The sequence below is a fragment of the Gekko japonicus genome, unplaced genomic scaffold (assembly GCF_001447785.1).
Source record: "Gekko japonicus isolate JY-2015 unplaced genomic scaffold, Gekko_japonicus_V1.1 scaffold467, whole genome shotgun sequence".
In the NCBI taxonomy this organism is placed as follows: Eukaryota; Metazoa; Chordata; class Lepidosauria; order Squamata; family Gekkonidae; genus Gekko; species Gekko japonicus.
The window spans coordinates 168770-191472 of NW_015169787.1; the positions used below are offsets into that span (position 1 = coordinate 168770).

Below are 22703 nucleotides of genomic sequence, written 5' to 3' on the forward strand. Positions count from 1 at the left end.
TATGGTCCAGTGGCTGTATCTGAGAACTGGGCTCTGGAAACTGGAGTACAAAGCTTATTCCTGTAAACAGCACTCTTATGTGGCCTTTGTGGAAGTCACTGTGGGCGCTTCTAGATAATGGGATTTTTTTTTTCTTTGCTAACATTATAAAACAGTAGCCTGATCTGGTCTTAATTGTATATGTGCTGTGGATTTCCTTAAGAAGGCATAACTAAACTGGAGAAACTTCACCAATTCACCTTCCTCCTTTTCAATTGGCCACCCCTTTCCCTGTAAAGAGCACTCTAATCTGGCACTGCTGCTGTCTCAGGGAGGGGAGGGGAAAAGCCACTGTGTCCTTAACTAGAACTCCTGCTGCTGAGGGGACTCCATCTGCCCCCCCCATAAGAGTTTCCATGCCATTGCTGACATTGCTTTGAAAAGCAGGGTGTCCATGAGAGTGCTGATGAGCTACACAAAGTATATCTTTTAATAAAGATGTGAAGTTGACAGTGATCTCTTAGATGGGATGCAGTCCCTGATAATCTGATCTAAATTGGATGTAAGATGTTGCAGCTAGAAATGTTTCCCACTGAAATCAGTGGAAACAAAAATGGTTTATAGCAATAAAAAGTGAACATATTTAATATAAATGTAACACACAATGCTTTTGGAACAAACATTAATTTGAAAACAAACAAAACAAAAAGAATTATCCCTAGTTCAGACATAAAACAACTACATCGCACTTATGATAGAAGGTCCAAAATTAGCTAAAACTAAACAATTAAAAAAAACAAAGATGCCATCCAAGGAGAAATACAATTGTTTGAGAAAAACATACTTTGGATTCTCAGAAGTACCTGCATGAGTGAATGGTGTCGATAATGGAGAAGAAAGCTAGAATGGAAGTACCCACTTCAGCCTTAGTGATCTGAATTGATCAAGGTACCTCACAGCAAATAATGCAAGTAAAATTTCACTTGAAAGAACTGGATCCAGAGTTAAGAACATAAGAGACGCCAATGTTGGATCAGGCCAAAGGCCCATCCAGCCCAACACTCTGTATCACACAGTGGCCAGAAATACCAGTGCCATCAGGAGGTCCACCAGTGGGACCAGGTCATTAGAAGCCCTCCCACTGTTGACCCCCCCCCAAGCACCAGAGTTAATGTGTTCTACTGAATATTAATCTCATCCTCTGACATGCTAAAAGGAGAATCTGTGAACAAGCACAGTGGTCTTTAATGTTTGTTATACAAAGGGCCACTATTCAAAGTTGCTTGCTTCTGGTGGGACACCCTCTGGCTATTATGTGGGACTATGCAGGAACAGTCCCTTGCACAAATACTTCCCATGGTAAAAAAAACAAAAAATATTCTGTACACTTGGCTTCTTTCACTGATGATCATTTCACCTATGAGCTTTCCCAGCCAGTGCTCTGTTGTTGTATAGTTTAAATGTTAACAATTTATACCAAAAAGTAGCTTGCCTCTTCAACATGTAACAAACTTCCCAGAAAACTCAGGATCTTCATATTTTGGTTCATTTATTTTAATTAACATCTCAGGAACCACTTGACGGCACACTGAGGGACCACAGTTTAAGGACCAGATAACTTGTATTTGTTGGTTTGCCTTTCACAAAGCAGTAGAAAGAACACTGTTTAAAGATTTTCTTTTTCTACGGGAGGGGGAGGGTAAATGCAGATGTGAGATGCTTTACCTCTTTTTTAATATATAAACTGTAAAATCTCAGTCTCCATGGACTGATGTAATGTTCAGTGTATAATGTATGCTTTTCCATCATTTTCTCAGGGGTGGGGATTGGCTGAGTTTCCTGAATAAATCTAGCCAACTGTTGGGAAGTAGTCCAAGGTGTCTGTGTGTGTGTGGAAATCAGATAATGCTGACACACTCACACACATGCTTTAAATACGGGCTAATTAAATTCCCTTACAACTGGTCATTTACATTTCTTGTAATTTGTATTGGTCATTTTGTGACCTAAGCAGTGCTGTTGAAGTCTTGTCCCATTTCCCACAGGGTTGAGCTGGCTTTGCTAAACAGATCCTGAAAAGTGATCACATTTCCCCCCCATGCTTAATAGTTAAAACAAATCTACTTACACCCACAGTCCTAAACACATTGCACAGCATCCCCATAACAGTATCCACTTATTCCCACATAATAGGATCAAGGTGTTAGAAGACTTGTTATTTCTCTTGGTACCTGGTTCAGTTCAGCTGTGCAAGTACAGCTGCAGTGTCAGTGGCACAAAAAAACACAGGAGGGAATGGTTTGCAATATATCCCTTTCCCCCCAAACACATAATCCTGCTAAGGAGACTTTCAAATGTCAGTGATGCAGTTTGCACAGAATGGAAAGCTGCTGTGGATTTCAATTCAGTGCCTCTAAGGGCTGGTTCAACTCTCCACAGGATACAACAGTGGTCTTCAACTTCTCAAGACCCAGGACCCACCCTGAACCACTGAAGTGAAAGCATGTGACAGGAAGTAACATGGCATCAGTCACGTAACAGGAAGAAGAAGAGCCCTGCTTTTGCTAAAAATAAATCCTCTCCACCACCCAACTTGCTTTCCTCCTGTTCCTTTCACCTTGCTTGCTGAGGGATGAAGAAGCTGTGGCACTCTTGCTCCCTCAGTGTGTATATTGGGGGGGGAAGTGGCTGTATGGGGGCTTGTGACATAGCAGGTGGTGGTATACAGGACTCACTGAGGTATGGAAACAACTTCATGATTCGCACCTCCCCTCTCCCCATACAGAGCATAATGTGTGACATAAGGCCCACATGCATGTACTGGTTGGTCTCCCCCAGCACTGACTGATCACATGGGTGAAACCTTCACATATATGTAAGTTGTCCACATCACACATGATGATTTCATGGGTGGTAGATGTGAGGGAGCAAAATGGACTACAGGCCTAATACCTTATACCTGAAGGCTTACAACCTTGCAACATAGTGCCTAGAACATCAATGCTGAGGCCTCGTGTGAACTGATATTAAATTGCTTGCCAATTTAATCCCATTCTAGAATCTTCTATGGCCCCTGCCACACGGCAGGGGAAAAGCCTCTAAAGGCGCGGCTTTTAAAAGCCGCGCCAACGTTGAGACGCTGCGGTGGGATCCCACGGATCCCCTGGCCGCTGTGCCTTTTCTCCCCGGCACGATCAAACGCCGGGGAGAAAACACGGCCCTGACCGGGAGCCGGCCGAACTGCGCATGTTGGAGCATGCGCAGTTTGGCTACGGGCCGGGGTTGTGATCGCCCGGCTTGCCGCGCCGTTTCCCCTTGAACCACCAAGGTAGGTGGTTGCAAGTTGAGGCGGATTTTCGCGGGGAAGGGCCAGTTCGGGCGGCGGAAGCACGACGCTTCCCAGATGTTGTGGTGTGATCGCGCCGGTTTGATCCGCCCCCGAACTTTCCCGCTCCCGGCCCAAATCGCCTAGTGTGAACGTGACCTATGCAGAGCAAACATTTTTTATTCTGAAATGTTGCCTGATAGGTGTAGAACTTCAAGCTGAATACAGCCCAGCTGCCCTTGAAATCCCATATAGGAAGTAAATAGGAGATATGTCAAGTTCTTGCTGGACTATCACACATGGCTGGTGGTCTGAGTTTAGTTTCTAGAGTTATATATTATGGAGGCCTGATGTACAGTCTCTTCACACGTGACAGAATTTTGCACCCAAGGCACTTCAGTATGGGACTTAAGAAGTCATTTGCGTAACAATCGCAGATGTAAGCTTTTTACTTGATGCATACATGTTTTGGGAACCTGAGGCCCATCACAGCTTCCCAACATGGAGCAAGAAATAAAAGGCCACATATATGACTACCATATGTGAATTGCATGTGAATGAAGACAGTATTGTGCTAGTAATATGTGAAGGTCTCTTAGCTATGGAGATCAATCTTAGAATTCAGGGGTAGGCTGGAGCCAGTTGAAAGGATAGTATAGCTTTTATTATTTATTTATAGGCTAGGACTATTGTTTCTGAGGCCACTCCTGGTTCAAACATGGATCTGAAATGTTGAAACAGGGATTCCTGCCCCTCCCCCCATGTGATAAAAACAAGCTGTGAGGTGATGAAGGGGAAATGTGATGGATGCAGAAAAGGTTAAGTACTCTCTATCTTCTCTGCTGACAACTACCCCTTCCAAATTGTACTTTGCAGAAAAATGACTTTTAGATTCTGGAGGTGGCTGCATGGCACGTAGGTCTAGCCACAGTTGGCTGATTTTTAGCTAGTGAACTTTCAAAAATATTATGAGCAAGGTTTTAAATGATTCCTTGGGAATGCACAGCAAAGTTTTTCTTTTCCCTCAGGGAAGAGGCTTGTCTTAAAAATAATGCTAAAGAGTGAAACCTGGCAGGCTTGCTCTCAAAACACTGGCTCCCTTAGCAGATGTGGATCCATGGGACACGATACATTTTTAAAGCTGGAAAAGATTATGATGATCCCTTTTGCATTTCAATTTAAAAGGCACTTCTCTTCATCTACCTGCCGTCTAGTTGTAGCCAACTTACAGCAACTAGAGAGAGGTTTTCAAGAGAAGAGACTAATATGGGTAGTTTGCCATTACCTTCCTCTGCATGGTAGTTTCCTATCCAAATACTAATCAGGACTGACCCTGCTTAGCTTCTGACATCTGGTGAGATCAAGCTAGTCTGGCCCATCCAGGTCAGGGCTACTTGGAAGTAAATCCTATTCTATTTAATATGGGTTACTCTGAGGAAAGTATTCTTAAGATTGCAGCCTAAACAACTTGTTTTATTCATATGCTCCTTTGTGATCTCAAAAGCCATTTCCTATGAGACTGTTTTGAACTTGGGTGTGACTAACCGTGCACAGAACTTAAAACACATAATGTATGTCAAGGAGGAGTAGGAGGCATAATGTAGTTTACAATGTAGTTTACATTGCCACGTGTGAATTTTATATTCATGAAGGTAAAAAAGAATTAGCCCTACCACCAAAGAAAAGCCAAACAAACAAACAAACAAAAAACCTTTATCACCCATGGATAAAGTAGAACTGGAAGGATGGCTGTAGTAGTGGTTTCATTGGGTACTGTAGCTAAGGTCTTATCTTTCTCAAGCTTCACTAAAGCCTGAGCCAGAATTTTTGTTCAAAAATTATAGAAACATTCTTTATTTCAGCAGGAAAAAAACTGATGGCCAATGACAGCGTGGTATGACATAAAGGTTTTATTGTAGGAACGATCCAGGTTATGAGCTAGGGAGACCAGGCCTTTGGGGAAATACTTCCTACCCCCATCTATCCTTTCCTACTGCTGCTTGGCTGAGCAGAAGGGGAAAATACTGGGAGAAATAGAGGGTGATTGGTGTTGTGTCAATGCCATGATGTATCATTTGGCACAACAAAGAATTGACATAATCAAGCTGTGTAATGCTCTAACATTGGCCCAAAATGCTATGGTTAAACCGTAGCATTTTGGGTGACTGTTAGAGTGTCACTGCAAAACAATTATGTCACTTCAGGGTCATGGCAGATTTAACGTTAAAAGAGGTCGTAGAATTCTGGACTGCAAAACTTCAGGGCACAGGTGTCATGTATGTATACAATTGTGATATTTCTGAATGTTCCCCCAAGTTAAAGAAAAATACCTTCCTCCATATGAAAAGCAAACAGATTACAGAATACGTCTTTCCCTCAGTGTACTAGTTTATAATATATAGAGAGCTTAAAAAAAAAGAATAAGAAGATCAGCATTCAGAAAGGTAGTCACCTGCAGAATCAAGAATCTAGGATTCTGCCACCTAATGTGTTTATTTAGATCTTCAGTGTGCTAACTTTTCTAGAAAATAACTATTCACAGGGGGTAATATGGTAATATGCATCCCATGTTGCCAACCATGGTATTACAACAGGCCTGGGAAACTTCCCACAATGTGGGGAAATACGTCAGTTTCTATCCTGTTCTACCGTTTTTAAAATGGCACAGGAAAATATCAGACAAATAACATCTCCAGCCAACTCCTTGTTGTCTTGTGTGGCTTTTCGGAACAGGTTGTAATGAAAATGAGACAGACCATCTGGACAGAGACCAGCAGCCTTACCCCCCGTCTCAGAAGACCAAGCGTATGCGCACTTCTTTTAAACACCACCAGCTCCGTACCATGAAGTCCTACTTTGCCATTAATCACAACCCAGATGCCAAGGACCTCAAACAACTTGCCCAGAAAACAGGCCTAACCAAGAGAGTTCTGCAGGTAAGAGGTCTCCATTACAAGTTTTCTCCCAAACCCTCTTTCCCACCTAAAAGTAGCACAACCCTTATTTCAAGATTTTGTATCTCCCTAGTGCTAGCTTAATAAATGCTGTCCCTAAACAGATAGATAAAGAGTTAAGGCATTTGTACTGCATGATCCAAATGCACGAAAGAAATTGTGAAATGGGGTATGAGTCTACAGCTCCTGGGACTGAAGGAGTATCCCACCCTTGACAGGAACAACCTTTTGCTCCGATCAGGGTGGAAGATCTGTAACCTTTATGCGGTGCCCCTCCTGATTTAAATAGCAGCTTTTAATTGCCCATTTAAGGCAAACGAGTTGTTAGCACTGAGCACCCTGGCACACTGTAAATAAAATCTTTTGCTTTCCCCTGTTATGTGAAACACATGTTTTAGTTTTCATAATTTTTAATTGTTGAAATTTTCCACATTTGTTGGATACAAGTAATACTGAGGATCCTCCTTTTAAGTTACAGTAAGGGATGCTTTTCTTGATTGGTAATCCCATGTCATATATCTATTGCTGGACTGGACTGTTTCAGACTGTAGGCAGGGATAGAATGTCTGAAACCTCCTCCATAGAAAAACCTATTCTACATACATAAACCCAGTCGCTTTATAGAATGGAGAGGGGAAAGGTTCTGGCTTCTCCCTGACATGCTAGCTTCTACTATGGAAGGACAGTACTTTGTTTGTTTGTGTGTTTGTTTACAAGGGGAGCATTTGAACAGATGATCTCCCCACCTGCTGCCTGCAATCCAGCAATTGATACATCACATGGAATTCCTGGTAATTTTTTCTGCATCTAAGACTGGATTCCTGTACTAGGTTTATGTGTTTTTAAAAACATGTTAACAAGCTATATTTACATGATGAGCGTATCTTTGGAGTGCATGCCATTGAACATCTTTCGATTAATCTCTAAGCTGTAAGTAATCTCATATTTCACCACTGGGTGACACATTCCAAAGTACTGGTCACCATGTAAAGATGATAGATAGAAAGTCTATTATTACTAAACTTCTGATTGAGAAATCCTGCTAAGTCCCCAAGAAACTCCAGGGTTCTTGTGAACATAGTATGAAAACCACCATCATTTGAACAATTTTCTTTTGCTTAAACACACAATTTTCTTTTTCTTAGCCACACAAGACAACAAGGAGTTGGCTGGAGATGTTATTTGTCTGATATTACTAAAAGTCCCTATTACAAACGAATGCAAGATATACTACAGGCCTCATATACTACAGCAAATCACATCCTAACATTACGAATAGTTTTTAATATACTGTATGTCAGATCCATAAAAGTCAGCAAAAATGAATAGCGGAGGTTTAAGTGAAATTAATTTCCTGGACTATGTGCAAATGGATGTGACAAAAATCAAAGAGAACACCAGCACAGTGTTGAAATTCCCTCTCTGCTATCCACATAAGAAAATGGGAGATGGTGTTCTTCCTCCTGCATTTGCTCTTAACCATTTAAAATGTTGAGGTAAATTTACAGTCCCAAACACAAACCTCAGTCCACTCACCTTTTACTAAAATGCTGTGGCAATTAAAAAAAAAAAGCAAGGCTGCGGTCACACGGAACATTAGCCACCCTAGTCAGACGGAAGACATGCGGAGTTTCCGGACGCGATCCCACCAGCACATCTGGGAAGCGTAGCACACCCGGGGCTCAAACGAGGCTTCCCGCTGAAACCGCGCAGCAAAATACTAGTACCTCGGAGGTACTAGTATCCGGAAGCCGCGGGGCAAGGGCAGGCGTCGGATCGCGTTTCCGGAGGCATCCGGCGCCCGCCCATGTTCCCGTCCTCGCGAAAACGTTTTTCCCCCCATGTCTTTGTGGATGCGCAAAAGCACCCTACCGAGCATGCGCAGTCGTGCTGTACAGAAAAAAAAAAATCCAGTTTGCCGAACCGCGCGCTTCGTTTTTGCGCGCGGGATTGTGCTGCGATCGACGCCTCTCCCTTCCCACGGGATCTCCACGGTACCTCCACGGTACCTCCACGGGAGGTCTGGTCAGGTAACGGCGCCTTAGTTTGCCCCGGGGCACACTGCCACGCTTCCCCCCGCGGTTTCCTGCTCGTGTGACCGGGGCCCAAGTTAGCTTATCAAAACAGTTTTTTTTCTAGAATGAGTGGGTAAACAGAATTTTTCAAATCTGTCTCTAGTATTATTTTACCACAGGCTCCAGAAATGTGTTTGCCAGCACCTGAAGATTTAGGTGTAGCATATGAATAGAAGAAAGTAAAAAGCAAAAGAAAATTGTTCAAATGATGGTGGTTTTCATACTATGTTCACAAGAACCCTGGAGTTTCTTGGGGACTTAGCAGGATTTCTCAATCAGAAGTTTAGTAATTGCAAAGAAGCTTCCCCAAGAGGTCATTTGCCCAGCACTATAGACTGCCCCCACCCATGTGCAGCTGCAGGAAGGTATAGCAGAGTGTACTCCAGAATGTTCTCTTAGTTCTCATAGGACAGCGACGAGACTCTGTACTAGGCCTGGCAGTGTTCTATGTGAATGGCACATGCCCCAGAATAATCTTAATGCATTGGGTTTCCATAACATGGCAGCAAGCATTCAATGGCAAACAAGTTAGTGAGCAAAGAGTTCTCTGGGGACCTGAAAACCACTGGTGTAAATTATTTGTCCCCATCCCTCCACCAAATCTCACAATTAAAAAATGCATTAAAGCAAAACAAGAAAAAGAATCAGTCAAAACAAAGACAAACATTGGTAAAGAAATCAACTGGGATTGGTTTGCAGGTTTGGTTCCAAAACGCAAGAGCCAAATTCAGAAGGAACCTTTTGCGACAGGAGAATGGGGGTGTTGATAAAGCTGATGGCACGTCACTTCCGGCACCGCCCTCAGCAGACAGCGGCGCTCTCACTCCACCCGGCACTGCGACCACTTTAACAGACCTGACCAATCCCACTATCACTGTAGTATCATCAGTGACCTCTAACTTGGACAGCCACGATTCCGGAAGCCCCTCACAAACTACCTTAACAAATCTTTTCTAACATTTGACTTTTTAAAAGCAAATTCTTACTCTTTTCTTCTTTCTTTCGTCATATTATTATTATTATATTATTATTATTATTAATATTATTTGCAAGACTTTTTAAAAAAACAAACCCACACATTATTTGGGGAAAACCAGCTTGGTGTGTAGCATTTGCAGCCACTTGGCAAATGAGTTTGCAGTAACATAACTATATTATAAAGTTACATGCTCTGTCTATAAACTGTATTCAGACTTTTTTTTTAAGAAAAATTCATTGCCTAATTAAAGGGAGTTTTGAATCATTCTATTAAGTGCCTCTTAAAATTGTATGTTCCTTATTTCCAGAATCTTGAAAAAAATATTGGTTACTATGGAAGTCGGAGAATTGTGTTTCCAAACAAAGCCACAGGTTTCCTCAAACTGTTGGCACCTTAATCTTAAAGATGATATACTTGTGAGCAAGTCCCATTGAGCAGGGCTGGAGATTATTTTGGTGCCTGAAATGGAAAGTGCAAACAGTGCCAATCCCTAGCAGTTGGGGGGGGGACACCTGACAATTTGGCATTCCAACATCTGCCACATGAGGTAGCTGCCTCTTTCTATCCCATAATAGAGCTGACCCTGTCATTAAGTTCAGTGGAACTTACTTCTTTGAAAATTTGCAGCCTTAAAGGCTGCTTTTAAATGCTACTTTTTCATTTACAGAAGTACATGCAGGTCACTCCTGTGATGAAAACTGTGATGCCAGAAACACCTTTATCTGCTTGCAAGTCAGTATGATTAATGTGGCTGCTGGTTCATGGCAATCCCTTTGTTCTATAGACCACAGTGGCCTCCTGTTTTTGTGAAGTGAATCTGTGACTCATTTGCAACAAGGGAAATTAAAGAGATTTGCACATCACCACCACACCATGTTGTGGTTTGGTTGACATACCAAACTGGCACCTGCTTGTTAGGATAAATGAGAAATGTGACCTATGTGCCACTCACACGGAGCCACACCAGACCAAGAAGAGAAGCAACCACCACAAAACTAGACACCATGTATATCAGGGTCAGTATAAATGACTTAGCAAAGGTCTATAACAGGGTGGATGCAGACAACCACTTACTAGGAGCCATGATACAACTATACAATGCCAGGGTGCATGCTCTTAGAGGTAATTTGTAATACAAACCTCTGCAGAGTTACTTCAATTCACCATTGATTCCAATGGATTTAGACTGCAGTAACTCTACATAGGATTGCACAGTCAGTCACCTGTTTCACCCTGTATGGATTTTACCCCCCCCCCATGAGTTATAGATAGATGATACTATAAATAGTAACATACTACTGTGTTCTTGTAATCACTTAGGGTAAGGGTTTGATCTAAATCACCATGAGTGAAGTGAAGCTTGAAGAGCAGGACTTTCCCGGCTTCTCTTTCCTGCTGCCCGCCCCTCAAATTCTGCCCTTGGGGGTCCAGGGACCCTCTGGAATAGCATGAAGGACAAAGTGGGAGATTGTAGAAGGAAGGGACAATCTGCAAAAATCATGCCTCCCTCCTCCATCAATGGGAGCAGCATAAACGCTATTAGACCAACGGAATGGCACCTTTAGATCCAGCCTTTAATTAGAGATCTGTATTATCCTGCCAATTAGTAAGGATGATGTTACTGTATGTCAGACCTGCCTTTATGCACGCTCAGTGTAATTCAGCCAGAGCCTATGTGGGAACAAACTGTACATATAGAGGTTTTGTAGGTGTAGTTAGGGAATCAGTTTTTTGTAGAGCTTTTTGTAGAGCCCTGACCTAGATAGCCCAGGCTGGCCTGATCTTGTCAGATTTTGGAATACTAGCAGGGTCAGCCCTGGCTAGTATTTGGATGGGAGATGTCCAAGGAATACCAGGGTTGTGACATGAAGGCAAGCAATGGCAAACCGCCTCTGAACATCTCTTCCCTAGAGAACCCTATGGAGTCATTGTAAGTCAGCTGTGACTTGATGGCACTTTCCACTACCAAACACATACAGTGCCTATGCATGTACAGTTTACACACACAGGCTCTTGCAGAAGTTTAAGGTGACTGTGCATGTGGATGGGGTGTGGCTAGTGGGTGATCTTTTCCCCTCCCAATGCACAGTGACTACACTCACATCTAATGCGCGTACCATCCTCCACACTCAGTTCTTTAAGGATAACAGGCTTCAGCTATGTTCAATGCACTCCAGTATGTACTGAAAGACTGTACAAGAATTACTTCAGATTCCTAATCCTAACACTTTATTATTAGAGGTGTTCTCCATTTTTTACTTCTATAGCTACATTAAAAAGTGGCAACATTTTTATTAATATACAATTGCATTGTGTTTGGATTGAGATTTACCCTCATTAAGCCTAGTATGAATGAAAGAAGAGAACAGACTGATGGGAGCCCTGGGTATGTAGACTCCAGATCCAAGAGATGAGCCAGTCAGTCCCTGACTTCCAGACAACTGCACAGGGATAATTAACTGGTGACCTGAAGACTGAGCCCCATTGACACAACTAAATAAGTTTTCTCTAGAAAGCAAGGCGATTTGTTGCAAAAGTGTGTGTGTGTGTGTGTGTGTGTGTGTGTGAGAGAGAGAGAGAGAGAGAGAGAGAGAGAGAGAGAGAGAGAGAGAGAGAGAACACTTCAGTTGCATCTTTCTTTGGACTTTGTGTGCAGTACCCCAGCTGAGCCCCAGTGCATGCACTCAATAATCATGAAGCTCTAACTGCTAGATGGCACCAATTTTATCGAATGCTTTGTCTACTTGTCAAGATGTCAGTCTGTGTCCCTTGTGGCTGCCAGACTCCAATCCAGAGAACAGAGAAGTCCCTGAAAAAAGAGTTGAGCATTCCTCCTCTAGTACAGTGTAGGCCCTGATCCCAAGGCCACAATTTTGTGGACATTTATTTGGGAGGAAGTACCACTGGCCACAGCGAGCCTTACTTCTAAGTAAACAAGCATAGGATCCATTGCATATATACTATTCTGCTGATTTCAGTGGAATTAATTTCCAGGTAACAGGCACAATACAGACATAGGTAAGCACCAAAACCCAGTGATCTCAGTGGGCGAGTTCAACATACATTGAACTCTGTCACTGAAATACAAAAATATCTGAAGTGCTTAAATATGGAATGTGTTTGGAACTGGAGGGACTTGCATCATCTATGCCAATTTGAAGATCTTGTTAAGAGTACAGTCACTTGTTAGAGCTAGGGTTAAAATGTCTACAGTCCTGTACATACTTCTGCTGGATTAATTGCTCTGAAATGAACGAGCTACTTCAAATGACATTGGGGGTTGTAGCTAAATAATTGCAGGTTAAACCGTTGAAATCTTTCCAGACTTTTGTTTCCCATTATGAGCACAACCCAGCAAAAGTGAAGCACTTTCAAGTGCCACTGAAATGGCTGGAGCTCACCTTAAAACAAAAATCAGATTCATTAAAAATTATTATGTACACAATTCTGTCTTTAAAATATGAATATTGATGTCTACTAAGGTAACTCTTGATATTTTAAATCATTTTCAGGGTAGATGGAAATAAGCAAAATATGATTTCTTAAGACGTTTAAAAGCTAATTCTTATTCACTGCTGTTTTTTAAAGCATACTTTAGATTTTCTATGAGATGGTACCTACCATTTTAAGGCATAAACTTCAAAATGGATAATCCAGCAAAATGAGTGCTGATTAAAGCAGCAATCTTATGCTCACCAGCCTGGGAACAAGTCCAATTAAACTGATCATGGCTTCCTTCCATGTGAATATGCATAGGATTGGATTGAAAGTGCCACTGAAACTGGAGGCATTTTAGTCACAACTAAAGGCCACACTGCACAAGACGTTTGGCCATGAGTTAGGTCAGGGACCTACTGACCTGACTTGCATTCTCCACAGCCAGATGACAGCTGTGGGAAAACTCATTTTCCAGTTTTGATTGGGAGTGTGGCATGGGGAAGAGGGGCTTCCGCCTCTCCGTTGTGTCATTTTCCTAACCCAAAGTAGCCCCAGGGGCGTTATTTGCTCCCTTTAGGGCTGCACATACACAGCTTTCAATGGGACAACCTTCATGACAAACATTTGCTGGATTATATCCTTTAGTTCATACACATATATTGGCCAAAATACATCACAGAGATAAGAATGCTGAAGCTCATTGAACTTTGAGATTATAAGCATATTTCACTATAAAACATTTTAGTACAAAGAAAATACATTAGAAAAGAAATCTTACAAACTGTGCATTTAAAACTGAAAAACTTTGAAGCCGCTAAACTCAGAAGCCTTGTGGATGCATTGCTGATACCTTTCCTAGTTTACACTTGCAAGTGTTTGGTTTATTTTTTAGAAAAATTATTTAAGCTAAAAGTCTGAATGGTCTGGGCAGTGGTGAATGTTCATTTGTATCCTTTATTCTGAAAAACACTAATTAGATGTGGGAGACCCTCCAAAACCAAACAGAAATCTGTTAAGATCTGTTTGGATGGATCGTTAAGAATAACTTTTGCACAAATACTTTCATTTTAGCCTCTTCCCTCATACCCCCTCAATCAAATATCTTTCTTTTCAAATTTTTATTTTTAGTACACAAAGTGATTAAGAAAGAACTTCTTGTCTTTTTTCTCTACTAATGTGTGGATGCATACTGACAGCTCACTGCCCATATTAAAGTGCATTATTGTAACTTTTGCTCAGGGTTTAAAAAAAATTAGCACAGAAAAGTAGCTTATTTAAAAAGAAGGAAGAGATGTTAACACTGTAACTGAGGAAAATGTGTCTTTGTCATTATATATTTAGCAAGTGTGGTCATCATCTTCTAGGATGCTTAAGGCTGCTGACCTAAAGCACATTTAAATGGAAGTAAGTTCAATTGACATGAATGGAATTTACTTCTAAGCTGATACATTTAGGATTGAGGTGCCAACCTTGAACTTTTCCTGTTTCTATTACCTTATGGGCATTTACCACTAACCAGACCAAACAACCTTGGAAAGGCTCAGATCTTTATTAATACACTTTTACAGGTACAAAAAAATTGATACTTATAAATTTTGTTCTTTGACAGAACAACTATATGGTACTATAGATCTACTTTATTAAGTAGACTAATTATAACTCAGTTCTGCAATGTGCCTTATGCTATAACTTGGGAGTAAGCTTGTGGGAAAAAAAATCAGGATATATATGTGTTGTTTGTTAAATTAACTGTTTCAAGCCCTTTTGACACCTCACTAGTTTTGTACTGTTTTACCTCTTATTTCTGAAACTCTTTTTATGGTGTATCCTGGTAGAGGGGACAAACATGTCATAGAAAGCAGTTGTGCACTCTTTCGGATATAGTTGATAAATTCAATAATCTTATATATTGAACTTCGTGTTTATAGTACAGTTAAGTGGTCTAGCAAACTTGTCCATGTTTCTTTGTTTTATTGAGAAATGCATTGTATAGAAACTATTTCCCCTAAATATTTATGGACCAAACAATTGTGATATATCCTATTAAATTTGTGTGAATAAACCATTTTGAATTGAAGGAGTTTTATTTACCATCCATGTCCTTTAAAAAAAAAAAAGCAGCAGTCCTTATCTGTGGCAGTGTGTTGTGTTGCTTTTACTGTATGTGTGAATGCGTGATGATGGACACAGTCAAGGGAGTTTTATCAATATTTTAAAATAGAAATTATTTCTAGATTTCCCTTCAAAGTACATATACATGATGCAATTTAAGATTTGTGTTTTTTTTAAATGAAAAGTAATGCCCCACTGATTTGATACTATAACCTGTTTTAGGCTACAATCCTAACTACAATGGCTCCAAACAACAGTTACACTTAAGTTCCATTGAAATGAATGAGAAGTTAATTGTGACTGATTTAAACTTCACTGATTTCAGTGGGACTAAGTGCAACTAATTTTAGGTGGACTGGGGTCAATTACATGGGAAGTTAAGTTTCCCTGAAAATCATTGGAACCCACTTCCAAGTCATATGGGGCACAATCCAGAAAGTTGGCCCAAACAAAATGTCATTGACATTAATGGATTTTAAGTTATTCTTAACTCTGTCCCATTCCATCCTTTTCCTTTGGACTTAGTCCAAATTAATTGTTGTTGGATTGTGCCCATGTTTGTTTTGGATCAGGGTGCCATGTTTCTTCCAAAACCAAAAACCAAACCCCAGATAGTTAGGAGATCAAGTAATTGCATGAAAATTATAACAAATAATTATGATGAAATGCATCAAGATTTAGTTGCTAGGTATACTGAACACAAACTAAAAGTACAGACCCCTAAAAGCCAGGTTGCTCTGTAGTTTAATAAATTGTCACTATGATTTCTTTCAGGGAGAACAAATCTTGGGGCATTACAGCCAAACATCCCGACGTTTGAAAATTCCCTAAAGTATTAAAAGAAGGGGAAAGTTTGATCGGAAATCCACTGCAGTGAAGACAAAGACAATATTAGGTTATGATAAACCATACATTTAAAATTTATTGAGCCAAAAATAATTTTAAAAAATAGACTCAATGTCATTTCCTGAATGTTAACACATGTTATTTGATGATGTCTAACTAAAAATCTGAAGGCTGTGTATGACATCAGAGCAACCTGGCAGTACTACCCAGTCCTATTTGAGAAGATTCTTCCATTTTTTAAAAGAACAACTCACATTTGTCAAGCAAAAATACCTGTAAAATAAGATCCAAAAACTGCATTCATTCCACTTGCTTGCCAATGTGTATTAGTCATATATGTTCATGACATTTTTGTAAATTCAGAGGAGAAAATTCTCACTCATTCAAGATAATAGGGATCAAGATTAGTATTATTTGTTTCTGACTTAAAAAATAAAATTAAAGCAATCTGCATGCACTTTTTCATCTGTCACCTAGAGTGTACCTTTTCTGTATGATGCATTTCGCTTTGATGTTTCTTGTACAGTAGTTTCATTAATAAACATTTTACTTGATGCAAACCTAGTTAACACACACATAACTGTTGAACTTAATTTAATTATTTTGACAAAATGATGCATCCCCCATCAATGTTTTATATAGCAAATGAAAAGAAAGAGGTTGTTGCACAATGTAAAGTGACTTCCTTCGTATTTTTTCCTGCACTCCCCCTCCTCTTTTTCTTCATTTTGTTTTTTGTGCACACTTGACAAAGATAACGAATGCCCATCAAGAATGAAAGGCATGATCCAGCCAAACTTCAGCTTAAATTTCCTCCACTGAAATCAATGGAGCGCCAAAATTATCAAGTGAACTGTGCCTAATTTTTTAAAGCTAAAATTTGGGCAGCAAAAAACAAACAAAAAACAAATTTAGGATCCAGAAAAATGTCCATAAACTAAGCAAGCAGAACCTGCTTTGTGACTATTGCAGTAGCCCTGGTGCTGATGGCCAAACACAATGTTTTAGGTGCCAGTGCAGCTGGATACTTTGTTTTTGCTTTCCTGCAAAAATACCTTATTCATGATTTTAGGAAGGCTTAAGCAGTACAGTACAATACTATTAATGGTTTTAGCTTAATGATCCCTAATACGTTTACATACTCACTATGCAATGAGCAAAATCATTTAACAGATTTTTAAAAAAAAATCTTTGAAGACCTGATCTGTGCACCATCCAATCCACAGCTGAATTTCAGCTACCAAGGATAAATGTCATTACTACTTCAGACATGAAGCCTTGTAATTGTTAAAAATCTTACTTGTGGAAGATTTTGAAGAACTCTGTTCCTCTTAAGCTGTATATCCAAAGCATATGTTAATTTGTTTTAGGCTTGCCAAAAAAGAAAAAAAAATCCCTTTTCATTTAAAATGAAATTTTATTATATACAAATGAACCCTATGTAAACAATGTAACTTCTATGAATACGGACTAACATTAAAAATTTCGCTTATGTGTACATACTGAGCATTTTGAATGTTTTCTTAAACTCCTGGTTTTCTGAACAGTGAAAACGAAAAGAAAACCATTCCTTTTTTAACAACATAGCACCAAATTAACACAGAAGTTACTTGAGTAATGTTTTGGATCCTGGGAACAATGATGTATCTTTTTGCAATAAAAGTTCTCACTTACTGGTGTTCATTATGGGCCAAATTGTTTTACAATGTGTTATAAATGTTCTGTTGAAAAGTTACTATAGAGAGCTTAATGCAGGTAGGTAGATTTAAAAATGTAAGTATATCATTCAGTTCTTCAGCCTCCTTTGGATCTGATTTTTTTTTAGTGGATGTTATCTTTACAATACACTTGCACTAGCCTGGGTCCATTGAATTGCAAGTTCTTGAGATGGGTCTTTATTTTTGCATATTTTCCATATGTTTTTCTCTGTGTCTTAGAAGCAACATGTCTATTGATGGGTATGAACCATTCCACGTGTGAGCAGAAAGTGCTGTCACTCATGAACGGGGGAGGAGGGGAGAGTGGTGGTGGAAACATTTCCTTCAACTTCTTGTGTGTGTGTGTGTGTGTGTGTGTGTCACTCTGTAGCCCTCCCAGCCTTGAGAGGAGGCTTTCTGAGAGGCATGGGGGAGGGACTGCTACCTGAAAGGGGACCTTAAAACCATAAGCAGAACCGGCAGACACTTCAGTTTAGATCGCAAACTAAACAAATAATAATAATAATCCCACATCAGTAGTGCATTTTCATATAATGAGTCCTCATGTAATGAATACATAACTGCCAACATAATGGACAGGTGCTTAAAGTAGGATATGTGATTCAATGATGTTTTAGAAACTTGAGTCAGATTCCTATTGGAAATCAAGCTAGTTGTATTAAGAAATCAATCTAATAATTTTGTTTTCTTAGTTTTAAGGGAGAATACATCTCTTGATATTGATGAGCCCCCTACCCTTGGGTTAAAATTCTCAGGCATAGCCTCCTTCCCATATTTTATGCAGATGAGAGAAAGTATTCCATTCTACAGGCAACTAAAATTATAACATGCAGAACAGGCATAAGGAGGCATGAAAGGCATATGAATAATTTGTTCCTTCCATCTTTGGAGCCCAACAAGGGCAAGTGGAGGAGACCCTTTTTAGAAACACAACAATTAAGCACAGCTAATCCTCCTTACCTTACTGTGCTCCATTTCTTTCAGCATTTTTTTCTCCCAGCCTGGAGAAAACTGCTTCAAGCACTAGAAACAGAACAGGATTTAGCTCCCCTGAACCCTGCATTCAGGTTTTGTTCAACACCATGCCACCCTTTTCTTGAAACCAGAATAATTGCCTCTTTTTTACACCTACCAGGACTAACAGAAATTGGAGAAAAGAACTTGTAGTGGCTTATTGAAATTACAGACAGTGAGCAATCTCAGATCCTGAATCAACAGTTTTCACTCACATTGAGAAGTCTCCTGATCAGTACTTTCTCATATCTCATTTGGCCTAGTGTATGTGTTGATTGGGGGGTAGGAGGAGCTTTAGCTTCTACCTATGATTGGCTTACGAACTCTTTTGAGAATATTGTATATGACTAATAACAAATAAACAAACTATCCCCTTCCTTATCAGTCTGCAGGGCAAGTGTGCTGCCTATTCCCTAGGGGACAAAGTTTGATTGTATGTCTCTGTTCCCAGTCTTTGAACACTGCCAACCAGTACAAACAAAGGATTTTTGTCTGCTCCCTGTCAGGAATATGGGCTAGTGGGTCCTGCCTACCTATCATGGGCAGAAGTCATTTCGGGGGTGGGGATCGCGGGGGATCACAGTTTCCCCGGGTGAGGTATGGGGGCGGGGCACATGACAAAGCCCCGCCCCCTGCTTCCAGCCGCCCCGCTTCCGGCGCTCATTCAGCCAGGAGGAGGCAGGAGAAGAGGGAGGGTAAGTTGCTTCCTCCCTGCCTCTCCCCACCCCTGCCTGCCTGGGGCCAGGGAGGGCCTTCGCGGGGCTTCCTTGCACTCCTGCCGGCCTTGCAGGTCCACTGCCGGGCCCCTCATGGGGCTCGGCAGTGGAGCTGCAAGGCCAGCGGCGGCGGCCGGAACCGTTGGGGGCAGGGTGTGTGGCCTTATGATACACTTCTGGTGATGTCAGGGTGTGTGGCATATGCTAATGAGTTATGCTAATGAGTTCCCCTAGCTCTTTTTCTATGAAACGACCTCTGATCATGGGGTGGGGAAAGCTATGGCTTCCGTGCCTCTATCCCTTTCATCTGCCCCACACCTGCCCTTGAGCATATAAGCAAATTCGTTCTCCTGCCTGCCTAGCATGTGTACAGCCACAGACAATGGAATATAACCAAAACCCCTGGGTCTATAGAATTAGTAAGGAAAAACAGTAATCACAAAAACACAAACAGGAACTCTCCCTGTTGTCATCCTTATCACAGGCATATCTGCTGATTAAAAGTCACTCTGTCTGTCCTCTTGCTGCCCCAGCATTTTCTGTTGCCCAGAAACCAGATACTGCAGAACCAGAAGAACCACCATAATCCAAGGTTTCTACCCATTCCCAAATGTCATAAATTTAGCTTGAATTTGTACAATTTTCAGTATTTATGAACGGACATTGGTTGTATCAGATCCTAATGAACTCCTAAAGGCACATGCCTAATAAAGGGGGATCCAACTTTTGTTTTCTGCTTTAAAATCATTATTTGAATTTTTAAAGAACTTTACAAGAAGCAGCAAAACAGAGGACTATTGCTACAAGGAAGATAGATAGTCTTGTTTTTGGTTCACCTCAATTTATTTCTCTCAAAAGGATACATGAATACTTACATGGTTTTATTGTCAAACAACATTCCTAGGGATCCTGGGATCTCTCAGAATCTTATTAGGGGTTAGCAACTGAAAGATCCATACAGAACAAACTTCCCTGGAAACAATTGTATTCACATCTGCCAGTCTTTATTAGCAGTTGCAGGAAAATACGCTGCTAGATACTTTAAAAGGCATATTTTCAGGCCTGGCCTACAAATGCATCAGAATGAGGGAGCTGCAGTATACTACAGAGGAGGGAGAATATGTTTGTTTCAGACTGGAGTGTGGAGTTGCTAATTTAAATGTTCTCCCTGGGAAAACACCACATATACTTCCCTACAAGTAAAACAAACAAACAAGCAAAAAAACACAAACAACCCCGCCAGCATGTCAGAAAGAAAGGCTATAGTCTAACTATTCCTTATTGTGCAAGTTTTGAGTTTACAGAGTTGCTGTTTTTCAAAAAATAGAGTATATACAATTTCCCATCTGTGGGCCAAAGTTGTTCAGTACATTCAGTCACATCAGACTGACTACCACTTCATCTTCACATCATTCTGCTATACATGTAGACAGGTTCACACAGATCAATGGTGAGGCCCAACTGGTCAGCCGGTGTGCTGTATGAACCGAGTGTTTTGTTCTGCCATACTACAGTGCAGTTTCAGGAGCATCAACATGATATTGTCCTCTTTCTGACGTGCTTCTCTGTTTTCCTCCAATTTGCTGTGATTGTTCCCAAATATGGTTTGGTGTGATCTTTCGAGAAACGGCCCAGTAAAACCACCCTTGCATACCGTGTGCATTGGAAGCTGCATATTTTGCTGCTCTTGGCCACATTGACACCGTTTTTCTTACCTCAGTCCCCAGTGCCCACTGCTATCCTTGCCCACTGTACTACCAGAGGCTTTTTGAGGCTTTAAAAAACCAGTAATTGACAGTCCTTTGGAAGAAAAGTCAATGTGAAATGGAATAGGAGTTTTGAAAAAGACTGCTCTAAAGAATTAGAATATGACAAAAACTTTTTTTAAAAATAACAAAAACCAGTAATGTGATGGATGAGGAGGGATGTTGTGTTCATTGTTGTTACTGATGTGCTATTTAATTTGGGACCTTGGCAACAAGATGCTATAGAACACTCACAATGGATTTGCAGGGCATGAGAAGGTGAAAAGCAAATGGAAATATTTTTTCCTCAAATATTATAATGTAGATGCTCAGAAATGTGCCATCCCAGGAATAAACAGGCTGTTCTGAGAACAGACGTCAAGATTCCTCAGCACATATGAACAACAATTGTATAGCAAAAGTATAAGAGGTGCATGGTGTAGACGGCACTACTTGCACAATGATGCTGAATGGGTGACCAAGAGAAGCTGAGAGGTTATGTGAGCACTGGAAGTGGTGGAGAAAGCAAAATAGACCAGTGGTGCTTGCACTCATACTTTGGATACTCCCGATGTGCAATTTTGGAGATTATAAATTCTGAGAGAAGGGACTCTCTGTTTTTTGTGTAACATTGTAGCATACTAACAAAATGCAATAAAGTGTTTAACACGTTGTAGCTAACATTTAACTATCAAGTCTTTCCATTGGGCACCATACCATGAAAACAGCTGTTTAGTTATTTTAAAATGTTTTTATTTTATTTTATTTATTGCATTTTTACCCCACCCTCCCTGCGAACGGGCTCATTTCTCTTTAGGCATGAATTAAATGCATTTTAAGATGAGGGTTTAAGTCACTCAGAATGTATAGTATGAAGATTTGTATGTAGGACAATCCACAGAATCAGGTAATGGTAATTTCTGTGTAGTCATATACAAAGTATTTTCAAGCACATATTTATTGTTTAAATTTGATTAAGTTTGTCTACAATTAATGTGCAATAATATGTATGACGATAATAATATGCTATTGAAAAGTTCAGTGTTTTCAATGTTATGCTGTAAAGTCACCTCCAAGCTTTAGAGGAGACAGGTGGAGTGTAATGGCAAGGTCTCAGTTAATTACTCTCAGCATCCCACAATTAAGAAGGGTACATCTGCCCATCAATCTCTAATTTTGATATATTCATTACTTTCACTATGTTTCCCCTCGGAATAAAGCCCAAACAAATGGTAACCATATAAACTTTCCTGTTTGGTCCTTGCATCTGTTAAACATCTTCATTATGTTGTATGCTAATTTGCTGCTCACCCTCTACCTATATGTATGGACTGGTAACTTACATGTCAATGTTATCTTAAGAAGTGCATGTGCACACAAAAGTTTATACCTTGAATAAAACTTTGTTGGTCTTAAAGGTGCCACTGGACTTGAACTTTGTTCTACTAGCCCTATTGTGAGTGCATGAGGCTGTTTCTGTACCACATTTACTTTATTTTACTACAAAAATATGTTCCATATTTTTAACTTAAAAAATGTTCCCACTTTTCACATCACAAAAAGTTGTGTGTGCTAAGGTAGCAGAGAGTGCAGCAGTTTGCAGCCCTCTCTTTCTTTTTACAGCCCAATCCTGAGGGCCACTTCAGCGCTGGTGGCCAGCCATCAACATAATAGTGGAAATGCAGGTTGGATCCTTATGGTCATTATGCGGGGGGGGGAGAAACAGTATGTGCCCCCCACAAAGCACAGACTGCACAGTGAGCACACCAGCATCCATAGCAACCCCAACAACACCCACCAAT

The 22703-nt window shown here is 40.5% G+C and overlaps 1 protein-coding gene across 2 annotated transcripts in view; it reads left to right on the forward strand.

Moving 5' to 3' along the window:
• The window catches only part of LHX9 (LIM homeobox 9), a 22020-nt gene extending 12730 nt beyond the window's left edge, over positions 1-9290 (forward strand). For both annotated transcript variants that reach the window (XM_015416953.1, XM_015416954.1), the window contains 2 exons: positions 6038-6240; positions 9033-9290. In XM_015416953.1, coding sequence (XP_015272439.1) covers positions 6038-6240; positions 9033-9290 — 461 coding nt within the window. The remainder of the gene's footprint in view (positions 1-6037; positions 6241-9032) is intronic.
• Positions 9291-22703: the final 13413 nt, after the last annotated feature.